At 36.3% G+C, this 19,701-nt stretch overlaps 1 protein-coding gene across 2 annotated transcripts in view; it reads left to right on the top strand.

Moving 5' to 3' along the window:
* MYOM2 (myomesin 2) overlaps positions 1 to 19,701 on the top strand; it is a 72,000-nt gene that overhangs the window by 11,931 nt on the left and 40,368 nt on the right. For both annotated transcript variants that reach the window (XM_015859344.1, XM_015859343.1), the window contains exons 6-13: positions 224 to 316; positions 8,749 to 8,837; positions 8,915 to 8,965; positions 9,232 to 9,396; positions 12,336 to 12,497; positions 14,461 to 14,602; positions 16,187 to 16,386; positions 17,501 to 17,554. In XM_015859344.1, the coding sequence (XP_015714830.1) occupies positions 224 to 316; positions 8,749 to 8,837; positions 8,915 to 8,965; positions 9,232 to 9,396; positions 12,336 to 12,497; positions 14,461 to 14,602; positions 16,187 to 16,386; positions 17,501 to 17,554 (956 nt within the window). The remainder of the gene's footprint in view (positions 1 to 223; positions 317 to 8,748; positions 8,838 to 8,914; positions 8,966 to 9,231; positions 9,397 to 12,335; positions 12,498 to 14,460; positions 14,603 to 16,186; positions 16,387 to 17,500; positions 17,555 to 19,701) is intronic.

Here is a 19,701-nt window from a genome sequence, read left to right as displayed (position 1 = left end):
TATCTACTGCAGTGATGGTCCTCCTTCATCTCTGTGGCCTGAATATGTATTTATTCACACAATATTGGAAAATACACAGGTAGAGAAAATGTATAGAATTATCAGATTATAAAATATGATTCCTGAATGTAAAAAAAAAAAAACAAAAAAACCCAACAACAATGGAATTATTGAAATGAATTGAAGCTGCTATTAATTAATTCATTTTTTTCTTGATTGTCAGGTACAAAAATGAGGAACTGATTACCCCTGCAAGTGATCCAGCAAAGTACACTGTTGAAAACAAATATGGAGTGCATGTGTTGCATATAAACAGGTATACTTTAGATTTTTATACTCTATGCAAATTCAACATTTCTCTCACATTTAGGCTAGAGCTGGTTCACTAAATAGCTGCATATTATGTCATGAAAATGAGTGGAAAATGAAAAAGTAGATATTTCTATTATTTCTATTTGGCAGTCTATAAAAAGTAAAGTAGATATCAGTTACTGAAAGAAGTAGTTCCATTTTTTTTTGTTTGTTTTTAGAATTTTATCTTCTTGACAATAAAAGTAGAAAAAAAATGTATATTTTATGATATTTTTCATGATGAAGCTCTTTAAATTATCTAGAAATTCTGCTGGCCATGGCAAAGATACTCAATTACTGGGTTTTGTTTTATTATATAGCAGGTTCTATTTCCTTTTGATCTCCATTTGTTTGTTCTCTGGGAACTAAGGAAGTGTTAACTTAGAAATAAAAATCTGATTTAATTTTAAGTTTTTCACAGTGGTGTTAATATTGTAGTACAGAAAGTACCTGTATAGAACATCTTCCTAAAACTAGCACTCGTACCAGCCTGTCCTAAACAACTGAAATGTTGCCTATCGCCTAAGTCTCAGTAACAATTCTTTTTACAAAATATAAAATGCCAGAGTAAAATGAGGGCATAACAGTTTTATTCAACAAAGATAATTAATATATAGAGAAAAGACATTAAAAAGGCCTGTTTTAAACTTCTCCAGAACATGAGTATCAGCTGTGGGCAAACAGCTGAAATATTTGTAGCTAGTCCTTTTCTAGTCAAACTTTTCATCTTCTACTTTGTCTACCTGTCAGCAATGGAAGAAGCCCTGAACTTGTGGTTTTAGCAGAGAAAATAACTGCATTATTCCTTCTACTCTGGGGAAGGAATAATTGTCTTTGTTTCTGAAATGAAGTCCAACTTGACTTTTCAACTTTCCGTAGCTCAGGACAAGAGAAGCATATCCCTGTATAGAAGTCCTCAGCCAGAACCACTCTGCTGTTGCTTCTTAAGGGATATTTCTCAAGGAGTAGTAGTACTTACAAGTACCTATAAGATACAGTCTTCAACCCCAGGACATCAATAATTTCCTGGCTGCTCTCTGTACTATAAGATGTCTCATCACAGCTAGTTCTCTCCCACCAGCATCAGTTTCAGAGGTGAGATAAAAGTAAAAAAACATGTTTCTCTACTGCAACCCTCTTACTTGCACCAGATGAAAATGGAAAATACTCTCCTCTGTCTGGGTGTGTGGCAATGAGTGATAGATAAAACATAGGTGACAATGCAACTAAATGATTGTACTTGTGTTTATCTCGCTTAGTGTTAATAAGCTGCTTCTTGGTGAGTCCTGACACTCACTATGTAGCACAGTTTCCTTTTGTGACTTTTAGAGTGTAAATTGCTTTTTGAGAAAGCATGGATCAGTGAGAACAGTGCTTTTAGAGCATCTGTAGCCATCGCATCAGAAGTATAATTTCCTGTTGTTTTTTATCTTTCTGTTACTGGTTATCAGTCATGTAGACAACAACCACAGCCACCTTTGGGATTGTTCAGATAGAGCTGTACTTATTCAGACATACTTTAGAGTCATTCACTGGCAACCACAGAAGAGTTCACCCCCACTTATCATTGTCCACTGTTTACTAGGCACAGATCTGTATGTATTCATATGTGGTTACTCATGTTCAGTCGAGCTGCCGTTGCTCTGTTCCTCTTCTGGTAGTGTGGTCTTTTCGCTAACTAAGGTCACCTATGTGCTCTCTGATAGGTCTCCCTTCTCCACTTAAAAGAGCACGGGGGTACTGTAGACCCAGAGCTATGATTTATTTACCATAGACTTATACAGTTCATTAACTTAAAAAGAAGTCTAAGTTTAAATAGAATTATTTATTACTAATCTATTTTATTTTAAAACTTGAGCATCAATTGCTTAGTGCTCCCCAATAGTTGAAAAATAAATCTGTGGGAAATGAAAGAATGTTTTGATAGTTTTTCTATTTCTGTTATTAGATGTACCAGTATTAGACAATGAAATTATATGTATTTGGTTAACATATGTATTACTAAAGCTTTAAGTAAAAACATAGATCTGTTCACTTCAGATCTTCCATAAATATCTCTATACATGCATTTTTATAGCACTAATTTTTTCCTAGAAGTAGAACAGTTTGGATTTTCTACCTATCTGCTGCTGTGCTCTTCTCAGCTGTTCATACCAAAGTGCTGAGCTGCATATCATCTGATCCACAGCCACTCAGAACTGCCTTGGAATTTCTTGGCTACCTTTTTAGTGCCTCAGGGAAGCTCAGGGAGTGAACTTTTCCTTCTGATGCAAGTGTGATATTTATTCCTATGAGTATTCCTTGATCCCAGTGGAAAAATTCTCGAGGTGCCAGAACCAGGACGTCACCTCGTCAACTTAAAACAGTAACTGGACACAGTTTCATCCCTCCCATTTGATGTCTTTCAGGGCCAATGTCTGTCTATAGCAGATCATTTTCATTTCTCAGTCTCATATTTTCACGGTGCATTGTGCTCAGTTTACCATAATTTCTACATTCATTAAGCAGTATCATTGCCATATAATTCCACTCTCTTGCTCACTTTAAGCTTTCTCATTTCAGAGTCTGAGCTCAAGATCTCTCTTACGCAGTAAAGAAAGATATGGAGCTTTCATGATAAGTTTTGAATATCTCACAGTTATAGGGCTTGTTCAACATTTATTTCTTCATCCCTTCTAATTTAACTACAAATTGATAATTCAAGAAAATATTTCTCTATTGGAGGTAGTCAGGATTAATACACTTTGCTACTCTATAGCACAGCTATAGTGTATATCTCAGTACTTTAAATTCAAACATTTTGGATTTCTTAGTTGATGCTATTTGTTTAGTCACAGACCTTTGTTCTATTCCCTAGTCCTTTTCTTTTTCCATTTTTTTTTTCTTGTGATGTATGGACTAGTTCTTTCACTGATATGAAAGTCAAGTTGATCCTGCAGTGAATCACTTGACCTTACACAACCATGAAGGGCTATACTATGTATTCTGATATGGTGACAGGGGTATAGAGAGGACGGCAGCATGCTCCCAGTATTCCAAAAGCCCTGCAATGAGCAGGTGGATGAACAGATGAGAAATGATAATCAGAAAAGGAAGTCTGATTTTCCAGAGCTCTGTCAGTGTGGTGCATTTGCACACTGCCACTTGTACAATGCTCAAAGTTTGGCAGTGTTTTATATTTTATTAGTGCTATCTCCCTTTCCTGTTTCAGTAAGTCACTGCTTAAAAATGCTTCTAATTGCAGCAAGAAAGGGTTTGTGAGAAGACAGAGAAAATGTGTGGCAAAGCCAGCAGAGTGCAGTGTAATACCTACTGCCAGAAGGCAGAGCTAGCCCCTAATCGAGCACTCAGCTCCTAAGCGTCATCAGCATTGCTTTAAAAAAGAAAAAAAAAAAAGCTTAAAAATTGAACCAACCTTCTTTTCTAACTATTCTCATTTAACAAATGACACTGTGCAGTCAGTACAGTGCTATTTTAGTTTGATTAGGAACAAAAGGCTTGAAATGATTTAAGCTGGAATGAGGCTTGCCCTTGCTCCTGCTGTGGGTGGAAGCAGGACAGAGTACAGGCACTGCACCAAAGGCACTTCTCCAGTTCAGGCGACAGAGCCTTGGGGCTGCATATAATTGGTTGTGTGGTGATAGGCTGCAGGTCCTGGTGTTTTGCAGGTATGCGCTGCCAGTGTGCGTGTATAGTCAGCAGGTATGGTGTGCTCCTGTTTTTTCTTTGCAGAAATGCAAACAGCATCCCCCAAATGAAATTATCTGCAATTTTCTGACCTGCCAGTCACTGTCCCCTATAAACTGCAATAGCTGGAAGCCAATGAGATGGGCACGAGGCAACGTCAAACTCAAAACAGAGGTCCCCTATTCAGTAATAACAAAAAACAACTAATCAGAAAGAATCTATCAGGTTCAGTCCATCTAGAGAATCAGACTATAAGATGGTGATCCTGCAAAGTGTTTCCACATTTTGGTGTCATATAGACGTAACACCGAACATTTTGTCATTTGAATTCAAGGAGGCAATTTTAACTCTTGAAATTTACTATATTATGCTTCCTGCTCTTGACATGCACTGAGTCGTGCTCTAATTCAGGCAAAAATATTATCTTAGTCTCAACCCCCAGATTTAAATCTACACGAGGCAGATGGATGAATGTAAGCATTTTAAACAGAAGTGTCTGCCTGGGAAATATTCCCCACACAAGCATAAGAGCTGCAGAACCTCATGTGGATTGAGGGCAATTTAATTTTCACAAAAATTATTAGTACCTTGGAACATGTGTGAGGTGCCCTCACACCCTCTAAATGTACTCTATGCATATTTTTTCTGACCTTTGTAAAGGTTGGAAAATACATTCTCCATCGTGAGGCGAGGAAAACTGGTGGATGGACTACACCTCCTCTCCTGGGTACTTCTAATATCCTTTATAAATGGTCTTGACTCAGTGCACTTTACAGTGCATCTAGGAAATTTATTTTTTATATTCACAGAAAAGGAAGTAGTTTCCAAGGTAATCCTCAGTCTGAATATTATCTGGCACCAAAGGAGAATTAGAACTTGATGTACCTTGCCATCCTGTTCAACTTCTTTTAGTGTGCATTTAGCGAATGTGCTGTGTAGTGGTAACCCACTAATCCCATAAAGAATCACAGAACCATAGGGGTTGAAAGGGAACCTCCAGAGATCTTTGAGTACAACCCCCCTGCCAAAGCAGGTTCCCTACACCAGGTCGCAAAGGTAGACGTCCAGGCGGGTCTTGAATATCTCCAGAGAAAGAGACTCCACAACCCCCCTGGGCAGCCTGTTCCAGTGCTCCGTCACCGTCATCATAAAGTTCTTGCGCACATCCGCTATGCTCCAGTTTCTGGCTGTTTCCCCTTGTCCTGTCTCCACACACTGCTGAAAATATTCTGGCCTTACCACTTTGCCCACCACACCTCAAATATTTATAGACCTGGATCAGATCCCTCTCAGTCTTCTTTTCTCAAGGCTAAACAGACCCAGTTCACTCAGACTTTCTTCACAGGGGAGATGCTCCAGGCCCTTTTCCATCTTTGTGGCCCTCCACTGGACTCTTTCCAAAGATCCCTGTCTTTTTTGTACTGGGGAACCTAGAACCGGACACAGCACACCTCCAACATCTGCTTAAAGGCAGGCCTCTGAGTGTTAGGCTATCTAAGGTGGTTTGATTTATCCCCTGCTGAGTTAAGTTAGAGGTTATGGCAAAGAACTATAAAATGGTTTCACAGCAGTGACCTCCAGAAAATGGACAGAATTTGTAGGATCTCTTAAAATGTCTGGACTGGGGACTTATTATCTGTATGTCCATAGTAACAACAAGGATCTTGTTCCTCATCATAAAAGAAAAGACACTGTAAAAAAGAAACGTGCTCAGTCTTTTTATAAAGTTAGTTCTCACACCATCATGAATCCAGACTATTCTGTCAGATAGGTCCTTTAATACATTGAGCTGGTTGGGCTAAAGAAACAATCCTTCTGTGGTTCTGGAGACTTTTATGATTATATCCTCTTTCCTCTACCTTGTTTCATTATGGCAAGGTAACATACAGAGCTGAGAATAATAGTGTGTAAGTTATGTGCATTCCAGTACAGAGACATTGGACCATGATTTAGGAAAAAAAAACCAACAAACCTGTACTGAAGTTTTAACTTACTTTTGACATAACACAAATGTTAATACACTGAAACTGGGATACTAAAGAAAAAGTATTTGTGTTATTTAGAAGTTAATGTCACCAACTCCAACAGCTTTCAAGTAAGTTCAGAATCAGTTAAAATTTATTTAGATTGGTGAACAGACATTGACATTTTAAAAATAATTCCAGAAAACTCTGAAATATTAAATTACATTTAACCTAGTATTTCAATTCTTCTCTAGTGCTTTTCAGGCTTACTTTTCCTGTCCAGAATGTAGTAGAGCAATAATGGGCTTCATACTCTAAGTGGGTTAATCTTAAGAGTTAGTCCTCTGGCTCTGATAATTAAATGTACGATCGACTTGGTAGCATGCCATGTTGTTTTGTGGATTGTGTGCTGAAGATTTGCCTCTAGGAGGAGCTGTTACTCCTGTTCGTTTGAAGAGTTAGATCACAATTTAATAGAGCTTCCATCAAGCTGTATTTTAGGCATCACAGTACAGATAGTATCATTTTTTACTGACACTACCCAGAATATATGTAAGAGCTGAAAAAAAGGAGTCTGATATGTCTGTCTCAAGTACTACATGGCCCCAGACTGGCATTCCCTTATCCAATTTACTTTAAACACCTTTACGTATTTTTTCTTCTTTCACACCTGGGATACAAGAATTCTTAGAAGACAAGCACAGCCATAATTTCATCCCTTTAATCTGGCAGTTACCAGGAATATACAAATTCATTCTTCTTAGAGGAAACTAAGTGTACACGTGTAGAACATTAAATATAATCACTGGAAATTCCTGAAGGATCTCCATTAAATGCATTGAAATACACAGAAGCAGAATTCAATTATATGTGTTTCAGACAGTGCTCTGATTAACTGATGGCTAAACATAATAGAAATTCCAAGAAATAGGAAAGAAGTGTCAATTTTCTTTGACATAATCATATTTTTAAATGAAAAGAGCTCAAAGGAAGATATCAACTTGGGCCAAATTAGAATCTTTATTTATGCAAAACCAATATATGAGAATATTTCATGTTAAAGTATTTAGTATGTTTCTGAAAATAAAGCAGGTGTAAATTCTGAAATATCTTTTTAAAATGAAATGTTCATTCTGAAATGATTATGACTGTTTATAAGAGTGGATAGTAGTAAGACACGGGGGAATGGTTTTGAACAGATAAAAAGGAGGTTTAGGTTAGATATTAGGAGGAAGTTTTTCGCTCAGAGGGTGGTGACGCCCTGAAACAGTTTACCTAAGGAGGCTGTGGATGCCCCATCCCTGGAGGCATTCAAGGCCAGGCTGGATGTGGCTCTGGGCAGCCTGGTCTGGTGGTTGGCAGCCCTGCACATAGCAGGGGGATTGAAACTAGATGATCAGTGTGGTCCTTTTCAACCCTTTTCAATGTATGATTCTATGAAATATTAAAATGAAATATTTCAACTTATTCAAAATTGTTTCTTCCTCCACACTAAATATTCTTTTTTGAGGAAATTTCATTCTAAATCTGCATTTTAACAAAAAAGAGTCCAAAATATTTTTAATGCTTCTAGTCAGTTTTGTTTATTAGACACAGACAAATTTACTTTCATAGAATTCTCAGAACTATCAAGGTTGGAAAAGACCTAGAAGATCATCTAGTCCAACCATTACCAATACTTCCAGGCTAAATCATATTCCTCAGCACCACATGCAAGCGTTTCTTGAACACTCCCATGGTCGGTGACTCCACCACCTCCCTGGGCAGTGCATTCCAATGCCTGACTACTCTTTCCGAAAGTGATACTTCCTAATGTCCAGCCTGAATCTCCCCTAACACAGCTTAAAACCATTCCCTCTAGTTCTATCACTGATTACACGAGAGAAGAGGCCAACCCCCAGCTCACTACAACCTGCAAATTAAAGTAATTGCACAAAAATGCGCGTCAAATAAAGAATTAGTTTTCTTTCCTTTATTTCAACTTTATGTCATATTACTGAAGTAATATTTCTTGTAGTTGAGCACATCTTTAATAGAAAAAGGTTTGGACTTGTGTCATACTTGGCCATATATCTGCTCGTGTAAATTCTCCTTCAAGGAACGATGTGGTAGGTGAGACATTCCATCACTGGGCACTATTTGCCAGGAAGTAATTTTTTTTTTTTTTTTTTTAATTTGCTTTCCCTTATATTCTCCTTACATAATAGATAATTTTTGTCACTAAAAAAATAAATCAAATGAAAATATTTATGCCACAATATAAGTCAGATTCCTTGTTCATTTTTTGTTTGTTTTGTTTGTTTGCATTTCCTGGGAGCTATGAGAGAGGCATAAAACCCAGTACTTTCTAGGAATAGCTGTAGGGCAGTGTACTTCTGCAAGCATCACATCCTTTTCTTCCATGTATCTTTCTAAAAATACGTGGCAGAAGGGCAAGACAGATTAAAGAGCAAAGTTACATAGTGAAAAAGTATAGCCAGACTCGTATATTCCAACTCTCTTCTTTAGATAATTCTCTAAAGGTCATCTCCAGTTTGCTCTGATTCATGAAACCTGCACATTAATCCATGATAAAACTGTAGCAAAAATAGTACCAGCTTTTTGATTGCCTTTCATCAACCTCTTATACTGCTTAGTGTGAGTGAAGAGCTTTGCTCAGTGTTAGCACAGCTTGGTTTGTAATACTGATCATTCAGAACATTTGTATTTGCACCGAATTATTTATTTCCATCTTTTCCCTTCTCAGAGCTGATTTTGATGACTCTGCTACCTACTCAGCTGTCGCAACAAATATCCATGGACAGGCATCAACTAATTGTGCTGTGGTTGTGAGAAGTAAGTCCTAATTTATGATTAAAATAAGAAATAATTATCATGTTCGTGGTGTTGAATCTTTATTGTGTGTTTTACAGGGTTCAGAGAGAGCGAAGAGCCTCACCCAGCTGGGGTAATGCCCTTCCACTGTAAGCAATTTATAAAATCTTTACTTAAGTAGTTTTATACCCTTATCATTATTAAGAGCCATGATAATGTTTTACATATGAGAAAATTAAATGTAACTTGTTTCTTCAGGTAGCAATACGAGCTGTCCAGACACTTTTCTTTCTCATTAGCATCTCTTAATCATAATATAGTATAATAGAGAGTTCCATTTTCTATTCAGATTAGACAGTGATCTGCTTGTGCCAACTACAATTTAATAAGAATGTTTTCATTTTCTCATGTACAGTGCCACTGTCATATGATGTTTGCTTCACACACTTTGATGTCCAATTTCTGGAGAAATTCGGAGTTACCTTTGCAACTGAAGGTGAAACACTGACACTTAAGTGTTCTGTGTTGGTCACCCCAGAGCTGAAAAGACTACGTCCTCGTGCCGAATGGTATAGAGATGGTAAGTATACATATTGAATAGAAGCCACCTGGAAAATGCTTGAGAAAACACTGATCAGTTTGGAATGTGAAATTCAGAAGTTTAATTTCAGAATAAAGCAAATAAACATCCCTAGTAAGAATTTATGGACTTAATCTCTCTTTAAACAGTGACATGGTGCACCTTTTCTTGAGCACATATTTACAGCAAAGGAGGTAATCTCGTATTAAAGAATCACAGAATCACAGAATTCTATTCACAGTATTATCTAATAAGGTAATGGTTAAAATATTTACTGACTAGGTGGAAACCTAAAGTCACTTCCTCACATGAGTGCGCCATATTGTTCTAGTTTTCACCCATCATGCATCGTTCTTGCTCTGTGGAGCAACAGGTTATGAACCTTTCAGATTAATACTAAATGATGCCAGCATAATTCGCTTTTGATATGTAATGGATATGTAGATGGATCACATTATTTCCAAGAGGTGTAAAGCTGTATCAACTGGCAGAACTTGTTCCCAAATACAGCAGAAATTCATGAGATATGAACCTTTGCTGTGTGCTACAATTCCCCATGTGGAATCTCATGAGATCTGGAGGCAAGGCATAAATATAAATGATGAGAAGGTTATTAATATGTAGACCATTATGTGCTTTCAATGTTGTGGGTTTTTTTTGAGATAATATTTAATTCTACTATTTTATTAAGACAAACTTCATTTTTCCTACGATTTTTCAGTTTATATTAACCAAATAATAACAATGGAATCACTGAGAAGGATGTGTATGATTTATTTCTAATAATTATACACAAGAGAAATATGTGTTTATCCAGTATTAATAAGCTTCACATGAGTGAAGCTTATTGAGGTTGTCTACTAGACTCCTAGGGGCATATAAGTCAACTGAATCAAATCCTCTAATGTGGTTTGGGATTCAGCAAAGATGAATATGACGTTTACAATTCATGGTCCACTTAGAACAATCTAAGATGCTGAAAGAACTAAATCAAGACAATACTTCTGAAATGTATATCCAATCTTAATCAGCTGGTAACTAGAGCTTTCTGATATTGATCTCTGGTGTAACATAAACATTATGAAGTGATATGCACCAGCATTCTGCAGTTATTTATACTGTAATAGAGAATATAAAATTTAATTCAAAGGAAAAAATCACAGAGTGCACAACTGAGCTGATGTTACAGGAGATCAAAATGCCTGATGAAGATAAACTTCAATCTATATAATTTCCCCTCTGTACAGTGTTTTAGGAAAAATGTCTCTTATACTGACAGCAGCAAGTGAAGACTTACTCATACTGACTCTGAGGGTTACTCTCAATAAGTCTTGGTAGAAATCATGGAGTGTAACGTGTCACTGTACTGGAGATTTGATCACAACTGGGAGGCTTTAGTATTGTAATATTATTGTGATCACGAGTGCATAAATACCTTCCCCAGTAAAACTAGAGAATACTTTTGTGGCCTCTGAAATTTATTCTTTTTTGTGGCTTCTCATGTCAACCATCCAGGCTGCATTAAAAAGAGACCTCTTGCTTTCTTAAAGGATTTGGTGCGTCTTTGGCCTTCTGTGAAGGAAAGTTTTTCTGCTCTTACCAAACACACCTATTTCCATGAATTCTGGTGTAAGGTACACATGAGCAGTGGGAATGGATGATTCTGGCCTTACCAGGCAACACAGGCTTGCTTGCAGTTTGTATATATTAATTCTGGAGTGTCTGCCATTCCTCTCAGCTTGGAATGTATATAAGTGACCTTTTATTCAGAGGTGCTGGTGGCTCAACTTCATTTCTCTCTTAAGGATTTTCCACAGAACTCAGGCACTGGTTAAAGATTCTAGGTGGAGATGCTTTCTGATTTCATTTAAAGTATGTCACATCTCTCTGCATAAAGTGTCAGTTCCATTGTGACATGACAGAAAGGGACAGGCAGATTGTCTAGGCAAGGATCTCATGATTAAGGATTTCATGGGAATAAATGTGACTGCATTTACTTTATATTCTTCTCTCTAAGAAGCTGTGTGCTTAGATGATCACGTAATTTATTGTAAGTTTTAGTAGCATGTTTTATTATCTCCATGTGTTATTTTTTATGCTTTTCCATGTAGTTCAACTGGTAGCTGGAAAAATGAATGCCTTAGCAATCATCTGAGTGTCTGCACCAACGTGTATTTAAGCAATAGAATAATAAACATTTATAGATATTCATTTCCTTTAAATGTAATTCTGCTGAATTGATTAGAATAAATTAATATGCAATAGGACTTAGGGAGCTAGAAATAAAAAATAATCCAATCAATTATTTAAAAAGTTGAGGTGAAGAAAGTCTCTTGGCTAGCATAAAATATCCTGCTTGTTCTTTTGCTCAGGTTTCACTAGGCAATCAGATTAATTTGCATTAATCATGGGTCACCACCTCTCACCTACGAGAAATTCAAATTTAATTTCATTCACTGCTGAACAGACATACCTTGAGGATTTAAATTCAGCCCAGATTAAACAGAAATCTCATTTTTAAACTTGGAGAAAGAAACTGAGTAATCTGACATTTGACCTGAACAGGTTACAAAACTTATTAATAATGAAACAAAGTTCCACCCTACATTTATTACAGAGTATGGCAGTTTTTTGTATTTTTTTCCCCAAAATGTAGTGTTTTGTAATATTTTTCTCTGTCAGCACATTCAAAACAACAGTGATGAAAGTTGAGAAGTTTGCACTGCATAGGATAGTCTGTGACCTTATATATGCAAATTCATTAAAGAAATATGCTTAGGGAGTCAAAGCTCACTTTATGTGGAGTTTTCATGGCATCAAAGCACTGTCCCTCTAAATAGAATTTCTATAAAGCTGGTGTAGTTCTTACCTTTGATTAGCACAGAGTTACACTAAGACATTGTTCTGGACAGTGTGCTAATGTTGATCTCCTGTTCCAGATGTTCTGATAACGGACTCCAAGTGGACAAAGCTGTATTTTGGAGAAGGCCAGGCAGCTCTGTCCTTCACTCATCTGAACAAAGATGATGAAGGTTTATACACCCTGCGGATGGTTACAAAAGGTGGAGTGAATGAATGTAGTGCATTCCTGTTTGTCAGAGGTAAGGTTTTCACCCCCTTCTTGGAGAAATTTAAAATAGCAGTAGAAAGAGCAGTTTCATTAAAAAAAAACCCTATGCAATAAATGAAGCAGAAAGAAAGGTTTGATTTATATACTAGCCTGTGCTAGAAAAAATACAGTTGTTCTACATAAGTGAGAGCTTCAAGAAGAAGGAGAACAAGGTACACCATTCTTATAAAGAAACGGCATATATCTTTCTTTACTTTCTCTTTTCCCAGTAGGAAAGAAACATCTTTGCATGCTAACAATCTGCAATGTAATTGTTTTATCTACATTACCAACTGGGAACAAGCCTTGTTGGGCATACTCGAATTCTGTGCCTGGCCTTAGGTGGAGACACGGGAGAAAAAAAAATTCTCACTGACATACCAGCCACACAGCTTAATAATCAGAAAAAGAAGCAAAGTAAGAAATTAGCTCATTGAAGAAGAAATACGGTTTTCACAAGAGACATAGCTAAAAGGAAGATAAATGTGTTAAAATAGAATAAAGGTCAGAATTTGCCCTTGCATTTGCATACACAACTCTCAATGAAGAGAGAATGAGCTCCCACATGTACATCTGTGCAAAGCTGTTTTTCCTCTTTATACTTTCTTTCTTTCTTTCTTTCTTTCTTTTCTTTCTTCTTTCTTTTTCTTTTTCTTTTCTTTCTTTCTTTCTTTCTTTTTTTTTTCCTCCTTCTTTCTTTCTTTTCTTTCTTTCTTTCTTTCTTTCTTTCTTTCTTTCTTTCTTTCTTTCTTTCTTTCTTCTTTCTTTTCTTTCTTTCTTTCTCTTCTTCTTTCTTCCTTTCTTCCTTCTTCCTTTCTTCCTTTCTTCTCTTTCTTCCTTTCTTCCTTTCTTCCTTTCTTCCTTTCTTCCTTTCTTCCTTTCTTCCTTTCTTCCTTTCTTCCTTTCTTCCTTTCTTCCTTTCTTCCTTTTTCTTTCTCTTTTTTAATTGAATGATGAATATAACTGGCTGAGCAGTGCTTTCATTCTCTTAAAATACATTTGACCACATGCTTGGGTGTGGCAAACTGGTGCAGACATGCTGAAGCTGTTGGAGCTGCAGTAATTTTAAATCCATGGAGATCTGGGCTGGTCTTGGAAACACACCTGCAGAAGTGTCTTCCAGCCAATTTGTGCAGAGTGGAGATGCTTGAATGCTTTTTTGAGTGACAGAGATCCATCTTCCTCACAGGACTAGCCTGTGGGTTTCATCATCTTTGCGATATGTCCTTAATAAGCCACCCTGATCTCTCTGGAAACAATATGCAAAAGATTTCTAGTTGCATTTAACTTCTAAAAAAGAAACTACCCAAGTGAAAAAACCTTCACTAATTCATAATAATTTTCCTAGAGTTTATTCTCATTCTCATTCTGATGAGTTAATTTCAAGTACTGCAGTGGTCCATTTTGCACTTAGTCTGATGCATTCACACACACAGAATCTTGGCCTTGAGCTCGGTACTCTGGAGTCTGTAGTGCCCTTTGTTGGCCTTTGTCTTAGCTATTCTTTTCCCCTTTCATGTGTACAGGGACATTCATTACTTTGGCCTGTTGGTACTGTAAAATTTTATATAAAAAGCAGCCCTAGAAATGAATCAAGAGTTTGAAAAATTTTAATTCCCTGAGAGATTTATTTTCCTCAGCTGTACGTTTGTTACCTTGGTCTTACCCATTTAGCTACAGCTCTCAGTGGGAAAGATCAAAAAACACATGGGATAGTAGGGCTTTTAATTCCTGTGAAATGTAATACAGGTTTGATTCTTAAACTCTTTCTGGAACATTTTTATCCATGCGGAGAGAGAGATATGAGTCTGATTCATTAGTGCAGTGAATTAGAGTACGACAAAACTTTTGGCTTCCATTCACATAAAAGGCTAGCAGAACAACTGAAAATTTTTCCTTTTGCCTTTGTTGTAGATTTCACAATCAAAACTGACTTACTTTTATTTGTGATCCAGATGCAGATGCATTGATCGCGGGAGCACCAGGGGCTCCAATGGATGTTAAATGCCATGATGCTAACAGAGACTATGTTATCGTTACCTGGAAACCACCAAATACAACCTCTCAGAACCCAGTCATTGGATATTTTGTTGACAAGTATGTAAGCACTGGGATATATTTAGTTCTGTTTATTGTCAAAACAATGTACATTCTGAAGAATAAAAATGCCATTGTATTCCCATGTACTCATCATCTTTAGCTGTATTTCTCTGCAGACTCCAGGCATTGTAAGTTGCCTCCTTTGCTGAATTACTAGAATGTTTTCTGGCATGATTATAGCTCTGATTTTCTAGTACTTTCACGGGCGATCCTGGACACTGTCTTGGAGCTAGCAATGACCAGGAGCCTTTCCCAGTAATTGTTTGCAAGCACTCTTTATCAGACAATGAAAATGCTCAATAGCCTGGATGTGGCTAAATCAGAGAATATGCCCTGACACTATTTGATTTATAGGAGTCAGAAACTATGCATATCTTGAATTAGATTTAGTCTTTATAATCTGTATGCTGCAAAAGCTGGAATATAAGAATTATTATATTATCTTTTTATTTTAGCTATAACTGTGTTATAAGTGGGGCTTGAGGCACAGGCTCTTGGGAGCCAATAGTTTAAATCAGAATCGCACTTCTTTCTTTCCTCCAGTCTATTCTGCATTTTGCTCACTTTCAGCTCAGTGCAGGCAACCCAGAATTGGGAAGTCCAATTGTTATTTTGCATCTTTCTTCCACTGAAGTGCATAGTTGCCCCTTGCAGCTGGGGTAGAATATCTGACCTTTATTGTTGGAAGCTGACAGTCAGCTAAAAACATTACTGAAATGATTTCACAGTGTACAACATTCTGTACTTAAAAGCAACATTTATAGTTCATTGCTATTTGCTACCCTGTAATTTAGAGTAGTTCAGAGACAACTGTCTGGGAATTGCTGGAAAATATTGGTTTATGAATAGCAGTCAGCATGAAGAAATTAATGTAAAAACTTAGGACTCTGCCAGCTATATTGAATTTGTGCAGTGTGTACATCATAGGAACATTTCATCTGTTTTGTATGTAATCTATCCAGCTGTTCTTTTTGACATTTTGCCTGGAATACTGCAGCATGAAGTAGCCTTTGATCATGACCCTGTTTTTCACAGTACTGTCATAGCAAAAGGTGGCCTTCTCCATTAAAGTTTATGGTAGTAGGAGAAAAAATGTGTGGGCACACAGTGGGGCCAGTACGCAGACATCACTGTGCTTCTTGATGACTCCTGCACTAAGTAACTGAACCACTGTCGGAGAGAAAAGCCTGTTTGATTAAAAATATGACAAGGGTGAGACAGAAAAGATTATGTGAAAGTTGCAATTTCAGCATGTTCTGTAGAGATACATATAAAAAATAAAAGTGGAATAACTTGTGCCTTATACAGCAAGGTAGAGAACTAAATTGAAACAGAGTGAGTTGACAAGGACAAAAACAACCCATAACCATGCAAGAAAAATGACCTTCACAATTGCATAATGAATAAATATGAACAAGGTGAGCACTGGTTGTCTGATCAGAAGAAATTATATAAAGTGTGCAGCTTTCATTAATAAGTTGTACAGTTCAGTGGCTTTTGTGATTCTGATTTGATGTGTGTGGGATGGTGTATTTTGATTGTGGAACAACACTGATAAATGCTGTCTTCTGCTACTCCAAGATGTGAAGTAGGTTTGGAGAACTGGGTCCAGTGCAATGATGCACCTGTAAAAATCTGCAAGTATCCCGTGACTGGTCTTTATGAAGGACGGTCTTACATCTTCCGTGTGAGAGCAGTGAACAGTGCTGGCATTAGCAGGCCTTCTCGAGTCTCTGAACCAGTTGCAGCTCTTGACCCTGTTGACCTGGAAAGAACACAAAGTAGGTTGTACAGGGCTGGAACACATATTGAATATTTGATCTCACTTTTTTTATCAGTTTCTGTTTACTTGAATAAACTGAGGAGCAGCATTTGCTTCTTCCTTTGAATAACTATCTCACAAGTCTCAAGGTTGGGGGGATATAAATAGAATGCCAAGATCTGCACAGACAATTTGCCAGGACCTGGGGCTTCTATCTCAGTTATCACTGTGATTAATTAATTAAGTATAAACAATATAAATTACTGCAAAGAATGGTGTTTTCAGAAGAGCCAGTATGCCCTGGCAGCTTGTATCATTTGCAATGTGAAATGGGCCCAGAGGTCCCATTATCTTTGACATTTGATGGCAGCAACATTTGGAAAAGTAGTTGAATATGCCTGCTTTAGAAAAAAATACAAATGGAATTATGATATAAATTCATCAACCCATGGATTGATGTACTTACCCACAACTTTTTTTTTTTTTTTTTTTTCACCTCAGAAAAGTGCCAGTACTGACACAAAGCTCCCCTGCTACTAGTTGAGGTATCTGATATTATCACTGATAGAAAAAGTCAATCTTACAAATGAACAGAAACCCTTTCTGAAAGCTGGTCTTGTGCTAAAGGGCACTAAAGTCTGCAGAGAAGCCTTATGAGAGCTTCTCTGTGAGAAGAATAATCTGTCTTGCTCTGGGGACTACTTTTATTCCATATATTGTATGTTTGTGCACCTTCAGTTTTGTGTGCTTCCCTTATGTTGAAAGGAATTAAACTCATTGTGAAGATGACTGAGTGCTATCCCAATATATTCTGTAAAACCTGAGCTGAAGATACTCTTTCCATTGGCTTTATAATTAATTCCTATAGCAAAATTCCAAATCACAATACAACTGTTTACCAATCTGTGACAGAAAAGAACTACTGTGACTATGGTTCTTACTGTTTATCACATCATAGTGTCTCACTTGGCTTACCTATGAAAGTGAATGAAGCAATGTATAACTTCTAGTTAGTAACAAAGTTATGGAAATAGAAGTAAAGAGGGTTATTAATAGATAATATACAGTAATTTGCAACATTTACAAATATGTTAAACAGATTCAAGAAACTAACTGAATATTTTGCTTAACAGCTGTTCGTGTGGATGAAGGGAGAAAGATTGTAATCAGTAAAGATGACCTCGAAGGTATGTTACATTTCTGTGATTTCAGTCCATCTGTTTTAATCCCAGGAATTTAGCATTGTAATCTGAAACAGCTTGAAAAGAAATCCTCCTAGTGAATAAATGCTTTATAATAATAAATATAGTCAGTTATTTTGGCTTGCAAGCCTGAGAGAACACAAGTGAAAGGTAAAGGTCTTAAGGGACAGACATCACTACACTCTTGACTTCACTAATTGCAGTAAGTGCTGACAGTATCTCCTCACCTTTTTACTCTGGCTAGTGCTAAGCTGCATTTAAACAACATTGCATTTAATCACTTACATTTCTCTTCCATCCATGCTTCTAGGAGCTATAGTTTTTTGAGTGCATTTGGTGAGCTGAGCAAGTTGTTTCTGCATTCATTAAAAAAAAAAAAAGAAAAATGAAAATAAAATTAAAATCAACCACATACTAACATATCTTTCTCTGAATGGAGATGTTGTTATTAAGGTTAACTTTATGGACTAAATATTGATCTTCTCAGGAGAACTAAAGAGGCTGCTGCCAGTTTTTGCGATAAAGCCCAAATTTCTTCCATCTTTGGTTGTTTCTATATGCCATGCCTTTTTTTTTTTAATTATTATTGGCTTGGATAATAATCTTCTTTTTACTTAAATGGTTAAAAATGTTAGCTTTAATGGCTCAATAGACAAAAAAAATCTATCTACTGTCTTTAACAAAGTAAACTTATAAAGCTGTAACTCCAATAATGAATTAATAGAAGAAAATCCACCTGAGAATAAGTGTAATTGAATGGAGAATTAAAAGTTAAAATGTTTCTCTAGTGCACAGCTAGGACAGATGAAATTTTGGCCATGTATCCTAAATGAATTTTTATGGATACTGTAGAATCAAAATCACATTATAGAATCAGAATATGTTTGTCTGATTTTTTTTTTTTTTTTTGGTTCAAAATACATATTCCTCTTTTCAGAATTACCTTAGAATGATCATGGGGGTTAAACAGGCAATCTGGTATAAGTATGAATAGCGATTCCTCTTTCATTATTTCTTCATATTTAGTAAAAAGAATATGATTCATATAGATCACTAGTTTCATTTGAGAAATTGGAGAACACTGTTGAAGAAGTGATCTCAGAGATCACAAACAGATTTCTTTTTTAGTATCTGTTACCCCTTGTTCTAAGAAAGAGGGTCATATTATCATGTTATATCATTAGAAACTGCCAACTTTGTTTTTTTAAGAGTATAAAAAAATATGTTGAGTTATGTAAAACCAATTGGAAGTCTTTGGCTACACTTAGTGTTCAGCAAATGATTATTTTTAATGTTTAAAATAGTTTTCTTGACTGAAAGTCAGCAGTTTTGTCTTAGACTCATCTGATTCATGTGCTTTTCTTAAGGAAAAAGTATCTGTAGGAAATCAAATATTAGAAAATACTTAGAAAAAAATGTATTCTCTTGGGCTAGGTCAGTTCACTTGTAAATGTTTTTGATGGTAAAAGTTTTTGACTGGAAAATATGAGTGAAGAAATAAAATTCTTTTATTTTTATTTTTATTTTTATTTTTATTTTTATTTTTATTTTTATTTTTATTTTTATTTTTATTTGTATTTTTATTTGTATTTTTATTTTTATTTTTTTTTAATTGTGAGCCCTATAGATTCTAGAAATGTTTATAAACACAGCATTGTTTCTCTAATTTAAAGATTACTATTAAAACATGTTTCTCTTTTTTATTGTCAAAATTTTGGGTACAAGTGTTCCCTGTTAGTATGGGAAATGAGTAAACTGACCTTAAAACAACAAAACTTTTTTTTTCCTCAGTGGCAAGCCATAAAGAGTAAAAGATTTGCAGGTATTAGCTGAATTGTTATTTGTGATCTGCTATCAAGAGGAAGCTTCATTCAGAACTATGTAGCTATGTCTGAAGCGTTCCTTTGTAGGTCTGGGTTTTACAGCATTGTAATCCCACTGGCATGGAAACAGACTTCTTCTCATGCTGTGGAGGGTGATAGTGGACAGGAAGAGCCATGCTGAATTCCTTCAGCCTGGATCTGGACATGTGAGTCCTGCCTCACCTTCCTGGTAGTCCTTCAGAGCAAAAAGGTAGAAGGTTTTGGTTAGGCCTCTCCAACTAGTAGAGACACCAAAGGGCTCTACAGTTT

Source organism: Coturnix japonica, chromosome 3, assembly GCF_001577835.2.
Source record: "Coturnix japonica isolate 7356 chromosome 3, Coturnix japonica 2.1, whole genome shotgun sequence".
In the NCBI taxonomy this organism is placed as follows: Eukaryota; Metazoa; Chordata; class Aves; order Galliformes; family Phasianidae; genus Coturnix; species Coturnix japonica.
This window is presented reverse-complemented; position numbering and strand designations above follow the sequence as displayed.